This window comes from Lissotriton vulgaris, unplaced genomic scaffold (assembly GCF_964263255.1).
Source record: "Lissotriton vulgaris unplaced genomic scaffold, aLisVul1.2 SCAFFOLD_1177, whole genome shotgun sequence".
Taxonomy (NCBI): domain Eukaryota; kingdom Metazoa; phylum Chordata; class Amphibia; order Caudata; family Salamandridae; genus Lissotriton; species Lissotriton vulgaris.
Window position 1 is genome coordinate 58,177 of NW_028243938.1, and position 21,107 is coordinate 79,283.

General features: G+C 49.4%; 1 protein-coding gene across 1 annotated transcript in view; it reads left to right on the forward strand.

Annotated features, from left to right (window-relative positions):
- Positions 1–21,107, forward strand: part of LOC147668198 (leucine-rich repeat-containing protein 3-like) — a 124,077-nt gene that overhangs the window by 57,927 nt on the left and 45,043 nt on the right. The window contains exon 2 of the mRNA XM_086948709.1: positions 12,075–12,230. Coding sequence (XP_086804835.1) covers positions 12,075–12,230 — 156 coding nt within the window. The remainder of the gene's footprint in view (positions 1–12,074; positions 12,231–21,107) is intronic.

Genomic DNA, 21,107 nt, shown 5'->3' on the forward strand with positions numbered 1-21,107 from the left:
CCTTCTTTAATTAAATCTAAAAAAAATTCTCTCAATTTACTACATTGGACTCCAGTGCGCTTATATTCGCTTAATCTTAAAGATGATGATCTTTGTTGGAGTTGTGGCTTAGCTGTGGGTACCTTTCCATATATGTTTTTTGAGTGTTCCCTACTCCAGCCTTCTTGGGTTTTGGTTAATAAACATCTTATGTTAATATTTAAGATTCAATTTCAGCTCTCTTTTATCATAATTTTGTTGGGTCCATGGGCATCACCTATTCCATTACTATTGGACTCTGTGGACATGCAGTTGTTAGATCTGTTATTAACATTTGCGGTGAAGATTTTCCTTACGGAATGGAAATCATTTAGTTCCATATCTTATCATACATGGAGGGCTTGGGTATCTTTTTTACGAGGAGCACATACCTCTGTAGAAGAGGCTCATCCCACCCCTTCTATTTCTAGTGGTGTTTGGAGAGCTTTGGATGAATACATGGACTTGGCATCAAAGGGGATAGTAGAACAATTTCCCTTTGTGTTGTCTCTTTGATTTCTTTCTTTCTTTCTTTCTTTCTTTCTCTTTCTTTCTTTCTTTCTTTCTTTCTTTCTTTCTTTCTTTCTTTCTTTCTTTCTTTCTTTCTTTCTTTCTTTAGTGGTGCAGGAAATCCCTCCCCCCTTCCCCTCCTTCCCCCCTCTCCTTTTTCTGCCTTCCTTATTCCTACTTTTCTTCTTCTTCGTCCTTCTTTTCTGTTTTCTTCTCATCTTTCTCTTTCTCTCTTTCTTCCGCATTGCTCTTTCTCTTTTTTTTTGTTTTTCTGACTGACTGACTTGTTTTTCTCATTTTCCCTAATCAATTCTGATCAAAGTGATACATCTGATTTTTTTTATGGTTCCTCGGATATTGTTCCTCTTATGTAACATATTTATGAAATTATTCATTGGAACTGTACATGACATAGTTACATCCATGTCTTTGCATTTCTTTTTTAGCCACTGTATCACTTTTTTTATTGTATTTAACTATTTCTGTGCCTTTTTGGAAACTAATAAAATATTGAAAACAAAAAAAAGTATGCGGGAGGGAAGTACTCCAGTTACTAGAGTGCCAATCACACAACGACCTACCCCGTCTGCCACCTCAGAGGTATTAATACGTATACAAATATTGATTTTTTGAATTTTATACGTATTTTCACTTTTTATGGTCTTCGATTGAGACATCTGACAATTTTAGCAGTAACGGAGCTTAAATCGGTGCTGCGTGCGATATTTGAATAGTTTTCTTTGTACTGTATTGGCAAGAATTTTAATCAAACTATGTGCAATTGGGGCGAAGACCAAGGAGAAAAATTTAAACTGTATATATGTCTTGTATTTTAGTCCCTTGTAATTGATATATGTTTTTACGGTTGCATTAGATGGATGAAATGTGCAATAGGGAAAAATATTTTGTGTGCTTTGATGATTCTTTGAATCGAATAAAGATTTTTGATTGATCAATACTTATACATGTTATATACAATCCATATTAAATCAGGGTCCAAGATGTAGAAATCACAACCGACCCACAATAATTCGAAAATCCAAATTACAATGTACTTGCTGGTGATTAATGGGGTTCAGAATTTCCACCTAACATATAAGTCTTTTTTACCATAGTCCCTTGAAGGTTGAAAGTCTAGCTGGAAATGATCAAAGTCATGAATAAGGATCAGAGTCGATGTCAGTCGGCCTTTAGAGCTCAGTTGGCTAAAGAGTCTGCAAGACCATCTGCAGGAATGAGTGATGAAAACAAAGCAAATAAGACAGACCCCTGAGGAACCTAGCAGGATACACGCATGCCAATACACATCTGTTCACAACAAATGAAACAATGGGTACCCCAAACAGAAAATCTAAATATGGATCTGTCGTAGAAAGTGTGCTAATGGAAAACATGGCACCACAAAAAATTGTGGAAAGCCAAGATCACCACTAGTGTAAGTAATTAACCCAAATCAGGAAAAGCACCAACAAAACAAGACTGCAAAAGTTCAAGTCAGATGCAGTAATAGAATCTGAAGACACTTATAAAGGAAACAAATCATGAATATATTAAAGCATTTCTCACCTTTGAATGATAAATCTACAGGAGGAAATACACACCAGTCAGTGGAAGGTCACCCTTAAGAGTCCACACCAGTGCCAATAAAAAGGTAGTAACAGCTTACCCAGCCCCATCAGGGTACTAGTGATGCCTTCACTCGACATATTAAGATATTTCATGTTTTCAGATCTATTAGATTGAAACTATTTTTTTTAAAACACAAGTAAATCTACGTCTGATACAACTGGTTTACATTGTCCATCCCCTTGCTTTCCACCATCCAATTTTATGTCAAAAGAAATAATAACATTTATAAATGTTGTATTATTTGAACTATATAAACAACACAAATATACTAGTTACAATCTTACAAAATCTCAAAACACTGCATTATGTGATTAAACCCTCAGAATTGGATGGCAATATTGTGGGACAGGATAAATCGGATTATGATAATGAAATATTACAGTAGGTGGTTGATCCACCATATTACAAAAAATTGTTTAAGGACCTCACCGCATTAACAAGGATGCGCGCCAAAATTTGCTAAATGAAAGATTTGGGCCAGTCTGCCTGAAGTTCCAGTCTGCCCGAAGTTGGCACTTCAATTGGCGCCAATAGCCGCACAAACCTGTCCCCCGCACATCCTGTGAAGAGAAATAGTGAAGAAAACTTCCATGGAGCAAATTTGTGCATGGATGCTAGCATATAATGATTGATAGGCTCTAGTGAAGGACGGGAGAATATAATGGAACTTGGTGCAAACAACGGGTAGGATTGGCCGAGACCACCCATGTTGGGAATTAAGCAGGACTGGCAGTGGAGGCTTACTGACGTACCGCAACTGGAGGATTGAATAATGAAAGTAAATGTGCCCTGAAGAAGTCAAGTTCTATGGATGAAATGTGTTGGCTGTCTTGTCTGCAAACGTGTGACATTTCTTAAGAAAAGAGAATAAAGTGAGGAATTGAACACATTCAGGAAATTAGATTTTTGTTCATATGATAATATTGATTGTGGTAAACATCTATTCTGTACTACTGTATGTCCTTGATTTGAAGGCTGCACCTTGGCAGCAGGTGCCAGGAGTTGAATTGTTGATACCTACCTTTGGAACATGGGACAGGTATGGCAACCTTCGGTCCGCTGCCTTTCCTATTTAATGTAGTAGCCCTAGTGTGCATTATTCTTTATTTGGAAGGCACGCAGAATGAGAAGCACATTTTACAGTACAAGGATATGCCTATTTTGGGGGCGTGGCCAGCAACATGGCCGACTAGACGTGCCTGCATAGAGCTCCGGCCGAGCCTGCACATTATCCGGCATTCAATATCCCCCAAGACCCAGAAAAGCCATCCAACAGTACGGAACTGGAACCTACCGACCTGATACGAGCCGCGGTGGTCCCGAAACGGAGTCTGCCTCGTCTAGCTCCGGTGTGTAGAGCGGACACCGCTGCCCCCCGGAGTCCGAGATGGCGGCCTAGGCACCTGGAGGAAGCGGCGTGCGCCGAGAGCCGGCGGTCCAGGGGACTCTTCTCGCGGGCTGCTGGAGGCTTGACAGGGTGGACACCAGCCGGGCGGAAGGTCGCGCGCCGTCTCCGCCGGACAACGGGAGCGAGACGGAGGTGACTGCAGACCACCTACCCAAGATGGCGGCCGCCATGGCGGTGCTGTGCTGACCCAGGAGAGATCCCCACATCGACCCCTCCACCGTGCAGCAGCTGAGACCGGGCACGGAGACGAAGCGGCGGCGAGCCTGATGCGGAGGTGAGAGATCCGCCTACGCCTGGCACCTGACCCGGGGATCGACTACAGAAGCGGCGCCCGCCTTTACCAATATGGCGGCCGCGCGCTGAATGGCGAAGGCGGGACAGCTCTCAAGCCGCGGAAGACCACTGAGGCCGGCCTGGAGGGGGAAGGCCTGCTTGTGCTGCCCCGGAGGCCCTGCGGCCCATCACGGTTCGGGAGTGCTTGGAGGGCGCCGCGACCCCCCTGCTGCCAACACTGCACCGCCTGAGCCTGCAACACAGGGGCGGTGAGACTCCCGGGGGGGGCCGCACACGAGGCCCGGGCTGAGGAGTACCCCCCTGGCTTCCCAGGACCAGCGAGTGGAGGTGCGGGGCCCCCTTCGGAGTTCACCCCGGCCCCAGTGCGGAGAGACAGCGGGCCACACATCCTGGGGGTGTGCCCAGATTGGCCTGGCATTGGGGGAAAAGGGGGTGCGACGGAGGTGCCACACCAGCGTGGAGGCAGCATAGTACGTCACGCCGAAGAGGCAGGCGATCGAGCCACACAGGGTCTCAGGGGCCCACTGGGAGTGAGTGGATCGGGCCCCGTAGTCCAGAAACCGGCACCTCCCTGAGGGGAAAGAGGAGCGGCTGACCGACGCCTCGGCCCACCCAACCACAGCGCTCTGTTGCCGGTGCCTATGCCCTGAGACCCGGGCTAGGGGGAGAGAAGGCTCCTCCAGAGACACGGTAGGGAGACCACTGCCCGGCTGCCGCACCCGAGACAGGATGTGTGTATGGTCACAGAGTCTATAGGGAGGCTGCCCAAGGGAACTGCCCGGTTGCACTGTAGCTCTGCCTCTGCCTCAGACGCACGTCCGACCACAGGGGTGGCACAGCAGAGCGGAGATCTGGCCCAGCGGCGTCCGGCCCCTAGAAGACACAGGTATGGGCAAGAAGGAGACATTGCCCAAAACGGCGAGCAAGGGCCCAATGGACAATTTCGCAGCACCGCGACCTACGGTGGACCCACAACCCACTCACTCTGGCGCACGCAATGACACCAACATGCTATTGGAGGCCATACAGGCGTCGAGAACGGATATCCAAGCCTCACGAGCGGCCCTGGAAACTAAGATAGGGGAGGTAGGGTCCGAGGTAACACTGCTGCGCCAGGACTTTCGGAACTTGACAGACAGGGTCACGGTGGCTGAGTCGAGGTTGACGGACAATGAGAAGTCGGTCTCTGAACTTAAGAAGGACATGGCGGAGCTCCAGGCCTCCCACCGCCAACTCCTATGGAAGGTGGACGACGCTGAAAATAGGTCGAGACGGAACAACCTACGCTTTGTGGGATTTAGAGAAGGGATTGAGGAAAGGAGCATGACCACCTTCCTCCTGGACTGGCTCAAAAAAACCTTCCCGACGGCACGATTCTCCTCGTGCTTTATCGTAGAGAGGGCACACAGGGCGCTACTGGCCAAGCCACCGGAGGGCGCGAGACCACGACCGGTCATAGCGCGATTCCTAAACTTCGCGGATCGGGATCTGATCTTACGAGAAGCCAGGGCTATGGGCGAGATCCGCTTCGAAAATACCGCCATCATGATATTCCCGGACTACAGTCAGGAGGTCTCGAAACAGCGCCGCTCCTTCGACGCCGTAAAAGCCAAACTGAGATCCCTCAACATTCAATATATGCTCCTCTTTCCGGCCAAGCTCAAGGTCATCTATCAGGGCAAAGCCATCTTCTTCCCACACCCGGACGACGCATGGCAATGGCTTGAAGAGCGCCCTATCCTGACCAGCAGAGAGGCGGCGAGCCGGGCGGCGCTCGACCGGGAACTACGGGAACGACCGGTGTGGGAGAGGCCGAAGCCACAGCGTCGAAGATTGAGGAGGACACAGAACAAGACGCAGGGGACCCCATACAGGACGAGGAACCTCCAGAACGAGAGACGAGGCAGATCGGCGTCACCAGGTACCGATTCAGTGGCGGGCTCGAGAATGGGTGGCCTGAGAAATGGAATCCGCTCAGAAGAAGAAGATGCGGAGGAATCGGAAGGCCGAGCATCCGGGGAGGAGGGGGAGGACACAAGGAGTGACTCGTTACACCCTCTGGCTAAGGAAATCCAGCAACTGGAACAAGACTCTACAGGCCGTGAGGGTCAAGTGGACACACAAGACTCACATTCGTGAACTGTGGTGTACTGGGAATGGGAAAAGATGGCGGCTCGGCGACACGGAGCAAGCAAGTTGGCACACCCCCACTACTGTTTTCTGTGTTCTTAACACTGGTTACTGTTGATTGAGGGTGGGATGTGTGGGAGGGCGACAGGCCTTCTCCCACGGATAGTTGAGACCCGGATGGGGATGCAACTGGAAGGGGAGGGAGGTGGGGTGGGGGGTGCGGGAAGGGGTTTGGTTACAGTTTACCTCATGTTGGGGTGTTGGGATGTTGGGAAGGGAGGGAGACAGATCACCAAGCAGCGGAGTCGGGGAGGGTCACACTTACTACCATCCGGGCCCCGGGGCCCGGCCTTGGATGATCACCGAGCAACACAATGGCAGGTACACTAACTGGACCGACCCGAGACGGCCCCGGGGTGAAGGCGCTCACGTGGAACGTGAACGGCCTGGGCTCCAAAATTAAGAGGGGCCTGGTCACAGCCTACATTAAACGCGCAGCGCCAGACATTATCTTCCTTCAGGAAACACATTTGAGGGGGAACAGATGCGCTTTCTTGGCACTAGGCCAATACGTAGTTCTAGCACATGCGGGGTACACCATGGACTCACGGGGCACGGCCATACTCATTAGAAAAACGACCCCTTTCACTGTAACGCGCACATGGTTGGATCCACAGGGAACATTTGCAGGGGTGCAGGGGACCTGGAGGAGACGTGGGTATACGCTGCTGTCGGTTTATGCCCCACCCAAGCTTCAGGCACGCACAATGCAGGAGGTCACCAACATACTACTGGACACGGCTGACACGGTGCAAATCATAGGGGGGGATTTCAATGATGTGATGTGCACGGCACGAGATAGGTCTAGCAGCTCCCACACAGTAACAGCAGACACGGCGCTTGCACGCCAGATGACCACACTCGGCCTCACTGATGTTTGGAGGTGGCTCCACCCCGCGCAGGCCGGTTATTCTTTTTTCTCCGGGGCACACAAAGTCTTTTCAAGATTGGATTATATCTTCACCTCTAGGCAGGAACTATCATTGGAGGACCAGGCCGAGTATAGGGCGAGGGGCATATCAGATCACTCCCCACTGTTCGCACACATAGGACGAGGTGGTGGGAGAGGACGGCCTCACTGGCATATGTCGGCATGGGACATACAGACTCCTGAGATTCTGGGTGGTATCAGAGCAGATATTCGAGTGTTTGTGGCAGAGAATGAGGGCTCGGTACAGTCTAGGGTTACACTGTGGGAGGCCATGAAAACAGTCCTGAGGGATCGATTCCAATCCAGGGTGGGTGAGGCTAGGAGGAAACGTAATGAGGCTATAGCAACTGAAGAGGCGACCATACTGACTCTGGAGGCCGAATACCACAGGTCAAAGAGGGAGGTAGACCTTAGGAAACTGTTAGATGCTCAAAAAATTTACAAGGAATTAACCACGAATGAGGCACGCACGCAGGCCCTGGCCACCCTCCACCGTCTCTATGATGTGGGCGACAAATCAGGGAAACTTATGGCCTGGCTAAGTAGGCGGGAGAGGGCGGCCAGGTGGGTGGACGGGATCGGACTCCCCGGGGGCGCGCGGGCGTCCATGGATGACTCCATAGTGGAGGCCTTTGCGGCCTACTTCGAAGACTTTTATAGGGCTAGAAACCTCGGGGACGCGGAGGTAGTGCAGGCGTTCCTGGGTGATATAGAGGTCCCTCAGTTGACCCCCGAAGACAGCGAGGCCCTGGAAGCCGACCTATCCCTAGACGAAATCACGGAGGCGTTAGCGCTATTGAAGCCCGGGAAGGCGCCGGGCCCAAACGGTTTTCCGGCGGAGTTTTTCAAACGGACGGGGGACCTCCTCTCCCGCCACCTGAGGGGATTGTTTGTCGAGGCGTTTGACGCCGGGCGTCTCCCGCCAGATTTGACCCTAGCCACCATAGTCCCGATTTACAAGGAAAATAAACCCAGGGAGGAGTGTTCCTCCTATCGTCCGATTTCTCTCCTTAATATTGAGACCAAACTATTGGCCACCATTTTGGCGCGACGCTTGCGACAGGTCATTACAGATCTAGTGCACCCAGACCAATCTGGGTTCCTCCCGGACAGGGCCACCAAACTCAACCTACGGCGTACTCACAATTGGCTCCAGGAAGTTTGTGACAGGGATGAACCCCACTGGTTCCTCTCCTTGGACGCAGAGAAAGCGTTCGACGCGGTGCATTGGCCCTTCCTGATGGGCACCCTTGAACGCTTTGGGATGGGGCCCAAGTTTTTAGGCTGGGTGAAGCTGCTATATTCGAACCCCAGGGCGAGGGTGCGAGTCAATGGAAGGCTCTCCAGGGAGTTTGCGATAGAGCGGGGGACACGGCAGGGGTGCCCGCTCTCCCCGCTCCTTTTCACCCTCACGATTGAGATCCTGGCGATCCGCATTCGGCACAACCGGGATGTGGTGGGGTTTCACTGGGGGGAGTCGGCCGCGGAACAGGAGAAGATCTCCCTTTACGCTGACGACGTTCTGCTGTATATCACGGACCCGGCTCGGACTATCCCTGCGCTATTTAAGGAATTGGGGGACTTCGGGGCAGTAGCTGGACATACAATTAACTGGCACAAATCGGTCATGTATGACCCGCAAGGGGCCCCTAGGGGGGAGTGCCTGCCCGACCACCTCCTACACACCACAGAAGGCTTCCGATATCTAGGGGTCTTTATCACCCGAGATGCACGTCGATCATATACAGATAACATAGACAGGGTTCTGGTGGCAGCGAAGACGGAGATGGACAGGTGGAGACAGCTTCCACTCACCATCCTGGGCAGGGCCGCCCTATATAAAATGATCCTCTTGCCGAAGTTCTTATATGCCCTCCAAAACGAATATTACCCTCTGCCAACTCCAACTATACCGAAAATCCACGCTGACCTCCGCTCCTTCTTGTGGCTGGGGAAACAACCCCGAGTGGCACTCACGACCCTGCAGCGCCACCAGTACAGCGGGGGAATCTCGCTCCCTAATTTGGAGGCGTACTACTGGGCTGAACACCTGGCCCCCATTAATGAGTGGATACATGCCGCTGCAGACCATCCCACTTATGCACTGGAAAAATCCAAATGGGGCGCTAAGACGGTGCTCCACTTCCTCTACGGAGGGAAGGGAGGACGTACGCTTCTCCCGGCGACTAGAATTACCCTGACAGCATGGCGTAGAGCCACGGTAAAAATGGGATGGCAGGAAAGACCCACCCGTCAAACCCCCCTGTGGTCGTGTAGCTGGCTGGCCGAGCTGCACAAACTACGGGGATTCAAAAAGTGGGATGACATTGGCATCTCCACGATTGGGGATGTCATAGCAAGGGGGGAGCTAAAGACCTTTCAGGCGCTACAGCAGGATTTTGGCCTCCATAACACCCAATACTTCAGATACTTACAATTACGGCATGCGTGGGGGGCACAAAACATCTCCCTTACTGACATTCCCCAATATGCGCCACTCGAGGGGCGCCTGCTCCAGGAACAGATACACAGGGGGGCGGTGTCCATGACATATAAAACACTGACAAACAATACGCTGGGTGACTTACAGGCTCTGAGGGAGAGATGGGAGGGTGATGTAGGCACACTAGAAAACCTGGATTGGGAGCTCATCCTCATGCACCCTAGAGAAGTGGCCATAAGGTCGAGGCTTCGCCTCATCCAATTCAAGGTTCTACACCGGGCCTACTTTGACAGGGCAAGACTCTTCCGGATGGGGAGGGCTACTAATGCCTCCTGCCTAAGATGCCAACATCCACTGGGTGATTTTTTCCACATTATTTGGGGTTGTTCCGTGGTCCAGGAATATTGGAATGAGGTCTTCACTGAATTGTCAGCGGTATTGGAGGTGGACATTCCCAGGGACCCCAGGCTGGCACTCCTGGGCATGTCGACTGAGGTGGATGTCACGCGGCACTCACTCATCTTTTTGTTGCTGGCGTTGGTAGTAGCCAAAAGAGATTTCGCGAGAATGTGGGGGGGCGCCAGGGAGGCCCAATTTGGATGACTGGAGGCGTGGCCTGGACATGTACATGGCGGCTGAAAGGGTTACGTATAAAGCGCGGGGATGCCCGAGAAAATTCCGCAAAATCTGGGCCAAGTGGCGGCACTATCACGGTCTCGAGTAGGGGGGTGAACCGGTGGGGGGGGGGGAATGCGGGAGGCGAAATTGATCACTGAGGTGGTCTCATGTGTGACTGGTCTGAACCTGTTGGACCTGGAAGGACTGGGGTGATGAGACGACACATGTTCACGACACATGCCTTGAGGAGTGAGGAGGGCATGGGGATTGGGTGGTAGAGTGGAGGTAAAGAGGGCGAGCTGCTTGGGGGGGTGGGGGGGGGCAGAGGGCGGGAAGGGGGGCCTCGAATGGTGGTCTCTCAGTTGCCCGGGGGTTTTACATGGAGGTTGGGGGGGGGTTCGGGGTGAAAAGACAAAACACAAATTGATTATGTCATGATAACTGCCATATATTGATGTGTTCCAAAAGTTGCGCATAATACGGGGGGTGCGGAATGTTGACGCTCCCCCGTGATGGCGTAATGCTTTTATTGATGATCCGCATGATGCAACAATAAAAAGACATTTCCAAAAAAAAAAAAAAAAGGATATGCCTATTTTATGCCTCAACAACAGACCTATTCGCTGTCATAGATGAGCTGACTGGCTTACATTGTTGCGCAGGGGGTGGGAGGGTAAAGAAGCAAAATGGAACGGGGGCCGGGTGGGATGGAATAGGAGCTACATGGAAGGGGATTACGGAGCTGGACTGAAAACACAAGCACTCATATGGAGTGCCTGAACCCCAAAAAAGTAGCTCCAAAGACAGGAATAATGGAAGGACACAAGTAATTGGTCCATGCTCCAGGGGAGGGCCAAACACAAGAAGAGAGATGACGCAGGCATGCCAAGCAAATGGGAATTACGTCTATGAGAGAGAAGCTAAGCTATGGGGGGCTGTGAGCCAAATGTATGTAAACAAAATGTCTTGCAGCTGTCTAGGTGAAACATAAAAAGATATATTTTCTGTGTTACCCCCACAATAGTCTGACAATAACTTAATTAAAAAAAAACACAAGACCAGTAAAAGAAAAATAAACAATGCGTGCTGCGAGACAATTCCCACCCATTCAGTTACGTGTTGCTGGGTCTGGTGTATTACCTCTCGCTTATCTCCATTATGCAATGCGGCCCCTCATTGCTCGATAGAGAAAAGTGAGAGTAGGACAGGAGTAATGTGATTACTGGTAAGTAATAGAAACATAACTGGGCTAATGCATCAAATGTAGAGTTCTGTGGTCAACAGTGGAAATCCTGATAGGTCCACACAGTCTTTCAAACTACCTAGGTCAATAAAAGTATTACCACCTGTGACTTTGGTTCCAATAAACAGTATTTATCTTGCAAAAGTATCATGCTACAACTGTACCACAAGAGGACTGCAGATTGCAACAAATGGCAGTGTTGCTAGTGTAAAGACGTATACAAATTATAAACTAGCATGTAAACACAGGTCTACCAATGATTGCATCACTACTGGAGAAAGCCAGCAGCATGATCAGTGGAAATTATGTTCTTTTTTCAGTTGAGCCCGTAATATCAACCAAAGTTAAATATCCAGGGCAGTGCCGGAGGAAGTGTTGTTACCTGCTAACACCACCGGTGGCCACTATATGGCCATGTTTAAAAATGAAATTACAGGGTGTCCACCCAAACACTTTCTGTAGAGTAAGAGCTTCCTCCTGTACTCGCCCAGTGAGTCAGGGGCTCAGGCTTGGGGTTTTGTTTTGTAGTTTTATATAACGTTAACTTGAACCAAATGTATTGGAGCGCTTTACATGAGCACAAGTTGCATTAAAGAAGGAAACATTCATTTTTGGTAGGCACGGGAAAATTAAGTGATTTGCCCAGACTCACAGGATGTTGAACTGATGCAGAGACTCAAACCCGGTTCCCAGCTCTAAAGTCAGCAGCTCTTGCCGTTATGCCATATCCTCTCTTTTAGACCTGGCATCTTTTAGCGTGTTTTGGTAACTTTATCTTTCTTGCTTCAAGTGCTTCCAATGGTCTTCTCTGCCCTCCTGTTCTCCGCCATGGCCTGGGGGAGGTTGTGTCCGTCTATTTGTAAATGCACACTGGAAGAAGAAGGGGTGTCCGCAGACTGCGGCGGCGCTGCCGGGGAGCCCAGCAACGTCACGGCCATCCCAGAAGGTAATGTTGGGGTGCCATTCACTCACTCTCACTTCTAGTGGAAACACAGCTATGGCATACTGTGGGCACTGCTGCATTCACATTCTTAATTTGTAATAATATTGATAATTGTGTCAGGGACCTAAAGTTTTTCAACGCTGACCATCACTGGTGCAGCTGAAAGTCTGTGTTGCTGAATGCCAAGGCTGCCTAGGCTTGATTCCACCTCATGCCTCATACCTATACTACCCTGAGCTTATGGTATCTTTATCACACTTTTGCACTTGTTTTATGGTCTGACTTTACAGTACAACTTTCACCACACAATTATGTGAGCACCACTAGAGATGAGTTTTGGCTCCACCACATGTTGGGAACCAGAAGTAAATGTTTTGATTGGGCAGAAGTTGTGTGCTTCCACAAAAAGTGCTTGCCCTACACACAGCTGTGATCACTTTGTTCATTAATCTAGCTGCCTGAGCTTGAATTTTCAGGGACACACACATGACATTGGAATACTATTAAAGTGTCTTAGATTACTAGATAATTCATGGTGTTTTTCTCTGGCAGCAGCATAAATGGGAACGGTCGGTCATTAACCTACATGGCTTTTTAGGTCAGGCTTGACAGAGCAACTGTCACATGTTCACCTTTGCTTTGTCTCTTTGTCACTGCTTTCCTATCTTTCGCGTCCTCCTTCTTTCTCTCTGTTCTTCTGTTGTCTCTTTGTAGGTCTCAGTCTGATGATGAAAAATAAGTCCTGGTCCAAAAATGAGTGCTGGCTAGGGACATGGCAAATATTGATTGAGGCCCATGTAAGATATAGTGATAGGTAGGGGGGGTGGGATCGACAAAGATTGATTCTGCAGTATTCTGTGGAATTACATCAAAATTCTGTGAGATTCTGCAAAATACAGTGACAGGGCAAAATGGGGATTTGGTGCTATTTCCATAGAGCAAAATGCACCTGCGCGTCCAAAACTGTATGCGAGCATGCATTTTCCCCAATAAAATAGCGCAGCCATATACTAAATGCACTACAGTGCACACCCCTCAGAGTCCTTATATACTCTGCTCTGATTATTGCAGAGTATGTCAGGGTACCAAGAGGTGTGCACTGCTCTGCATACCCCTGGGCACCCTCAGACACCTGCCCTGCTGCTTCAGCTCTGCTTCTCTAACTGGTCTCAAGACTACCAAGATGGTTAGACCCTTTTACATCCCTGTTCAGAGCTACAGGGACATAAAAGGGTCTAACTGTCTTGAACCCGCACCTGGACCCAGCCTGAGTAAGTCTAGCCACCCCAAGTGGTGATCCTCCTGTTCTGTACCTTTGGTGGTGGTGCTAGGGGTGCACAAATATCCAAACATGTTTGGCTAAAAACGACTCTGTGAACCAAGGAAAGACCGGGGCCAGCCTGCTCATCGATCTGCCTGAGGTGCCTCACCGGTTGGCCTGACTTCATGGTAGCTCCTGCAGGCTGCTACGTTCTCCGCAGCAGCAAATCCTGTTCAGCGATCCTTCACCAAAGGGGTATACAACCTCCTGGAATTCTCATCAGCAACATCCTCCTGCCTTGTCCCACTGGAGATTTTTAACTTTCAAAAAAGTGATTAAGTAAAAATTTAGAAATCTTCATGCCACTTTGTAAAATGGCTCCACGACGACGCTTCCGCCTGCAACCTGTTTCACAAGACTAGGGGGCAGATTTATGAAGGGCTTGCGCCACGTTTACGCCGCCGTTGCGTGACGCAACGGCGTGGAAACGTGGCGCATCCCTGCGCCCTATTTACAACGTGACGCATCTAGGAGATGCGTCACGTTGTACAGCACTGCGCCATGAGGAGGCGTTCCTGCGCAGGGGGGGCGTTCCTGCGCAGGAACGCCTCCTGAAAGTGACTGAGTGAAATCTATGAGATTTCACTCAGTCACTTTCAGGGCAATGCTACGTCAAAACCCTGCGCCTGCTTGAAGCAGGCGTAAGGCTTGAGGCAGCATTGAAAGAATAGGCCCCCCCCAGAGCATTGCTGGAGCTGCGTCGCGCTTGCGACGCAACTCCAGCAATGCGTCACTTTTACGGCACAGATGCGTGACGCATCTGTGCCGTTTTTGCCCCATGGTGCGCCGCATCATAAATGCGGCGCACCATGGGTGGCGTAGCTGTGGCGCACTGTGGCGCATGTTAACTGGCGCATCCCTCGGGATGCGCCAGTTAACATAAATCTGCCCCCAGATGTCCCGGGGTGCCGCTTTTATCTTTTAAGTTTTTAGTAAACCTTAAAAATTCATAACTTTGGTACTCCTGATTGGCTTTTTGAGAAGTGGTATCAAATAATTGTTTTATATTTACTCCTTTCCAAATTGGTGTGGGATATTTATTGTATTGTGTTTTTCTCTATTACTGGGTGTGTTGCTTTACACATTACTTCAGGTTAGGCCTGACTGCTTTCTGTGCTAAGCTTCCCAGGGTTAAGCATTGGTTAATTTAGTGACTTTTGTGGTTTACCCTGCCAGGGTTTGAGGCTGTAACTTGGCCATGGCTCATACCCCAGTCAACCAACAGCCCATTTAATAACAGGGCCTTTAATGTCCTTGCAGCCCTCCCCTCCACAGAGAATGGTGAATTGGTCTTACCTTCTCACTTACCACCCCAATTGTAAGTATGACAGATTCTACAGAACCTCTCAAGCTTTTTGTAGTCCCTGTCTAGCCTGTTAAAGTTAATACTTGGGCCAGTGACAACAAGAAATCCCTGTGCACTAAGGGACTCCCTGGCCTTTTGATAGCTCCCAACTTAGGATTTACGGCACACAGTACAAAAGTCCATCCTCCCAGCCAACTTAATTTAAAAGAAGCCCAGGTACAGGTCAGCAACTAAGTCCCACAATGGTAAGGCACGCAACTTGTGACTAGCAGAATTCTTCCCAGGTCCTCTAGCAGCTAACAAAACACGTTGGGCAGTGACCCAGCATCTAACACCTGATCTGGTGTCGGAGCTTCATCCTCTTTTTCCTTTGGAGCAGGGGTGATTGGTACCACAGCCTTCGCCTTCACAGAATCTGCCCTGATCTGCTCATTACTCTGATCAGGTCGGTGCAAATCTGTGATGGACCCAGTCTCTTTCTGAGAGATATGTGCAATCTGTAGGTGGTATAACACACGCTGCCGCAACCCGCAATCGCCAGGGGGAGACCTCAGCACAGTACTCTGGCCAGAGAGTTCATGGAAGAGGAGAGGCCAAGGGGGTCACTTCACGTACCTTGCAGGAGGGGGTGGGGGCCCTCAAGTTTTGTTACACCAGTGAGACTGTGCTCTAGTTGACACATCTGATGTGACATCCAGCACCTTGCAACTCTATTACCCTTACATTAATCAAGGATACCAACGCTATGCCATTGGCAGCAAGCAGGATCTCCTCAGATGTAAGGTTCTGCATCTCAGCCATACTCCAGTGAGCCCCTGTATCCATCAGGAAAAGAACTTTCCTCCCATTGATGGCTGCATTTACCACAAACCCCATGGTGTCCATAGCCACTAGATTGAGCCCATTGTCACTGGAACTACTATAATGGGGTCCGGCAGGCTCTTTTATAGCCCCTTCCTGTGACACCCACCACAAGTAAACAATTGGGGCTTTGTGGAATCTTACTTTTACCCTCTGCCCTCCTGTTGTTTACTTGGATCTCAGCTGTTGAGAGTTTCTCTCTCCCTTTTGGCTTTGACCTGAGCTTCTCTAGCCTTTGTTAACCTGGGTAGCTTCCCACTTGTCTGCCATCACTGGAAGTTTAATTGTGTCTTTCTCTGTCAATTTAGACAGGTATTACTTAAGTGGGGTGGAGAACTCCTCATGTGTTTCTTTATTGCCGTCAACTGATAAAGGCTATGAAAATCCTTTGTCTCCACCCCTCTTACCCACTCGTACCAATCTTGCAACACACCAAGAGTAAAAATTAAAAAAATAAGTTTCAAATAGAAACACCATCCATACTCTTGCTTCCTTTAACCCCTTCCCTGCTGCGCAAATTCCGCTGCGGTGCAGGGATTTAATTAGGGGACGTAACCCCTTGAGTGCTCAGGACGGCCCCCGGCCATTCTATGTCACCGTAGGCATGTGCGGAGGACGGCCGGGGGCCACCCAAACTCCGCCCACTAATTAATTCTTCCGCACAGGTGTGGAATTTGAGCCAGCTGGGAAATCAGTGGCGTTACATCTCTGAACGTACTGAGCTGGGTTCACCGAAAATCATCTTATCATAAACTTCTTTGTTATCTCATAATTCATAGGATCAACTGTATGTATTCTCCCAATCACTTTTGTACCTTCTATAGGCAAGTGACTCATTACAGCAGCTACCTTAGACACATCATTTAAAGGCTGCCTGCACAAACAATCTTAAAACTTACAAACAATATCCTTATCTTCAATATACATTGTCAAAAGCTGCTTTTTACAGGCAGATCTGCTAGGATGAAGGGGAATCTACTTTTCCAGGTATACGTCTCTTTTGGCATTCTGAGTTTCTCTTTATCTAAGTCTACCCTTTCTATCTATCCTTTTGCCATCCTTTCTCCCTTTCCTTCCCTTCTTCCTTTCCTTCCCTCTTAGTCTCTTTTCCTTTTGTCAATTGGCCCATTCCCCCTCTCTCTCCAGCCGGCTTTCCTCTTTCTCTTGGTGAGCTAATATCAACTTCTCCCTCTTAGACAGTCTGCCTCTTTCTCATCCGGAGCTTCATGGAACACCAACTGCAGGAAAGTGCAGCATGTTAGACTTTATATATGCAGGGTAATGCAAGCAGGAGTCTAGGACAGGTGTACTAATGAAATCTGAGGTGGTGGTGTGGACGTGGGGGTTGGAATTTCTGGGCAAACAACAAAAAATCATACTTGGAGCATTATTGAGGTGAGTCTGGAGAAAACCTGTGTTAAGGGGCTTCAAAAGTGTCACATAACAGCACTGCCTCCTTGGGTCCTACTATTGAACCTCCCCCAGAGTCCATAATAGTTTCTTCCCTACTGCCCAGTTTCTCTAACAGGTGCTGAACATATCCCATAATGATCTCCCTATCCTTGTTCCTGGGAGCCCTACACTCTGTCAAGGTCTCTTCCCACCAACCTTGGCCTTGCCATGTCAGGGTCTTATTAAGTGCTAACGTTTGATTGGCAACGTGTAGAAATGTCATGTTTGATCTAAAAATAATTGTAATTTAAAATCCTCTTTAATGGTAAAGTTAAATTTTAAGTCACAATTCTGAAAAGGCCATTTTTTAGGTCTCGCGACCTATCGATGTGCGCAAGCGCATCGAGCGGAGCGAGAATTCATGTGGCAAAAACATCTTCAAACCAAAGGGCTTTCAGCCCCGCGGTTTTCATGCTGTTCACGTGAACCACGTGATAACATGCACGCGCATTCAGGGCCAGCCAGCCCAGCACATCAAAGGGCTTCTCCTCCCCTAATTATTCATGGCCGGCCGCAGGCCGGCCGTACTTTCAGTTTCCCGGAACGGCTTCTCCTCACCTAATTAGGGGAGGAGAAGCCCTTTGATGTGCTTCACACCAATGCGCCTCACAGTCATTCCTCTTGTTTGTATTTGCTTCCAGACTCCACGATCTGCTCATGTGCACAAGACGCTTTACACATTACACTCATCTGCCTGAAGTGGGAGTTTTAAACAAGCAAAGCTGGTCCTTCTGTACTTGCAGTTTCACTTCTAATGTGTGTTGTTATTTATCATGATTTTTAGCTGAGGTGTATCACGCTCGTTCATGAGTTTGATCTTTTCATACTTTGAAATGTTTTCTAAGTTGTTTTTGATTGTCTTACCGCTGGAGGTCTCCCTGTGCTACATTTAGCCTCTGGCACATGCAACGCCACGCAACAACGCAACGCCACTCAACCATGCAACGCCACTCAACCATGCAACGCCACTCAACCATGCAACGCCACTCAACCATGCAACGCCACTCAACCACGCAACGCCACTCAACCACGCAACGCCACTCACACATACGCCACTCACACATGCAACGCCACTCACACATGCAACGCCACTCACTCATGCAACGCCACTCACACATGCAACGCCACTCACACATGCAACGCCACTCACACATGCAACGCCACTCACACATGCAACGCCACTCAACCACGCAACGCCACTCAACTACGCAACACCACTCAACTACGCAACGCCACGCAACTACGCAACACCACGCAACTACGCAATGCCACGCAACTACGTAACTACGCAACGCCACGCAACTACGCAACGCCACGCAACTACGCAACGCCACTCAACTACGCAACGCCACTCAACTACGCAACGCCACTCAACTACGCACCGCCACTCAACTATGCACCGCCACTCACCTACGCAACGCCACTCAACTACGCAACGCCACTCATCTACGCAACGCCACTCAACTACGCAATGCCACTCAACTACGCAACGCCACACAACTACGCAACGCCACTCAACTACGCAACGCCACTCAACTATGCAACGCCACTCAACTACGCAACGCTACTCACCTACGCAACGCCACTCAACTACGCAACGCCACTCAACTACGCAACACCACTCAACTACGCAACGCCACTCAACTACGCAACGCCACTCTACGCAACGCCACTCTACGCAACGCCACTCAACTACGCAACGCCACTCAACTACGCAACACCACTCAACTACGCAACGCCACTCAACTACGCAACGCCACTCACACACGCAACGCCACTCAACTATGCAACGCCACTCACACACGCAACGCCACTCACACACGCAACGCCACTCACATACGCAACGCCACTCAACTACGCAACGCCACTCAACTATGCAACGCCACTCAACTACGCAACGCCACTCAACTACGCAACGCCACTCACACACGCAACGCCACTCACACACGCAACGCCACTCAACTACGCAACGCCACTCACACACCCAACGCCACTCAACTACGCAACGCCACTCACCTACGCAACGCCACTCACCTACGCAACGCCACTCACACACGCAACGCCACTCAACTACGCAACGCCACTCACCTACGCAACGCCACTCACCTACGCAACGCCACTCAACTACGCAACGCCACTCAACTACGCAACGCCACTCAACTACGCAACGTCACTCAACTATGCAACGCCACACTCAACTACGCAACGCCACTCAGCCACGCAAGGCCACTCAGCCACGCAACGCCACTCAGCCACGCAACGCCACTCACACGCAACGCCACTCAGCCATGCAATGCCACTCAGCCACGCAGTGCCACTTTCACACACACTGTGCAGTGCACAATAGGTCTTGCAGTAGGAAAGTTGGAGATATTGGTTTTTTAAATGACAAAGCCCTTTATGTTTTTAACATGCAAAATAAAAGGCATTGTTATTTGCAATTGTAATAGCTCCAACTTTCCTACTGCGAGACCTATTGGCAACGCCAGTGCTTGTTTAGAAAGTTGTCATTTTCTTGTCCTAACCATTTGGTGCCGGCACCCTCTGTACAGGGTCACATGATCGTGAATGGTTAGATTTTGGCCTTTGTGTATTCCTCCCACACAGTAAGAGAAAGGGGGACAAGGTCCTGTCAGGATGGGTGGGGCAGAGCTGGTCCATGCCCCACTTATATTTTAAAGGGCTGCCTCCAGCACCTTCACAGAGGAACTAACACCAGCGTTTTGTCACCCTAGACCCCTTGGAGCCTGGGGAGGGAAAGGAAGGACATTTCAAGAACCGAATGTGAGGATAGCCTCGAAATTCGTTCCATTTCAAATGATAGCACCAGGTGTAAAAATTGAACCCTCAGACTAACTCCTAAGTACACTACTGGAGCTGGGGAGGACCCTCAGAAGGGCTGCCATGTACTTCAGTGGACTGCTCTCCTGCTTGAGGCCTGCCTTGCAGCTTGTTGGACTTGGCCCTCTCTGCAAGGTCACCCCGAAAAAGGTTTTGCTTTCACTCCTTCTGTTTTCCTGAATTTATTTTTGTTGGCCTTAGGATCCTGCGCACTTTACTACTGCTAACAAGTGATACTGTGTTGGTGCTCTCTTCTTTAACCATGGTGAAATTGGCTTACACCCAAGTGGCATATTCAACTTGCTTGTAAGTCCCTAGTATAGTTGTACTATGTGCACCCAGGGCCTGTGAAAGAAATGCTACTAGTGGGAATGCAGTACTGGTTGTAGCACCCTCTTAAATAGCCCATGAAACCTGTCTCAGGCCTGCCATTGCAATCTGTATATGCAGTTTTAAACAGTCAATTTTGCTTGGCAAAATAAACCCGTTGTCAGGCCTAAAACTCCCTTTTTAATACATATAAGGCACCTTTACAGCTCACAGGGCGGGGTGTATTGTAAATAAAAAAAGTCGACCATGTACTTTTAAGGTTCACATGTCACAAAATCGTTTTTTGCTACCGTGAGTTCTACCTCTCCGATAAGATAACATTGGGTTACCTTACTACACTTATTAAGTGGTAACTGTTGATTGGGAGCAGGTATGAAATTCATGTTTGGTGTCTGAGGAATTGCAATATAAAATCCTCTTTAACAGTAAAGTCAGATTTTTAGTCACAATTCTGAAAATGTCACCTTTAGAAACTTGGCATTTTCTTGTCCTAACCATGTGGTACCTGCAGCCTGCTCCTGGATCACATGACTATGTGTAGTTAGCAGTTGGCCTTTGTGCCCCCCCCCAGAAAAGTAAGACAAAGGGGGGTGTTGGTAGTGTCAGGATGGGTGGGGCAGAGATGTTTCAGGCCCCACCTATATTTCAAAGGGCTACCTCCAGCACCTTCACAAAGGAACTTGACACCAGCCATTTGACACCTTTTACCACTTGGAGCCTGGGCAGACAAAGGAACCGGATGTGGGCATAGCTTAGAAATTCCTTCCAC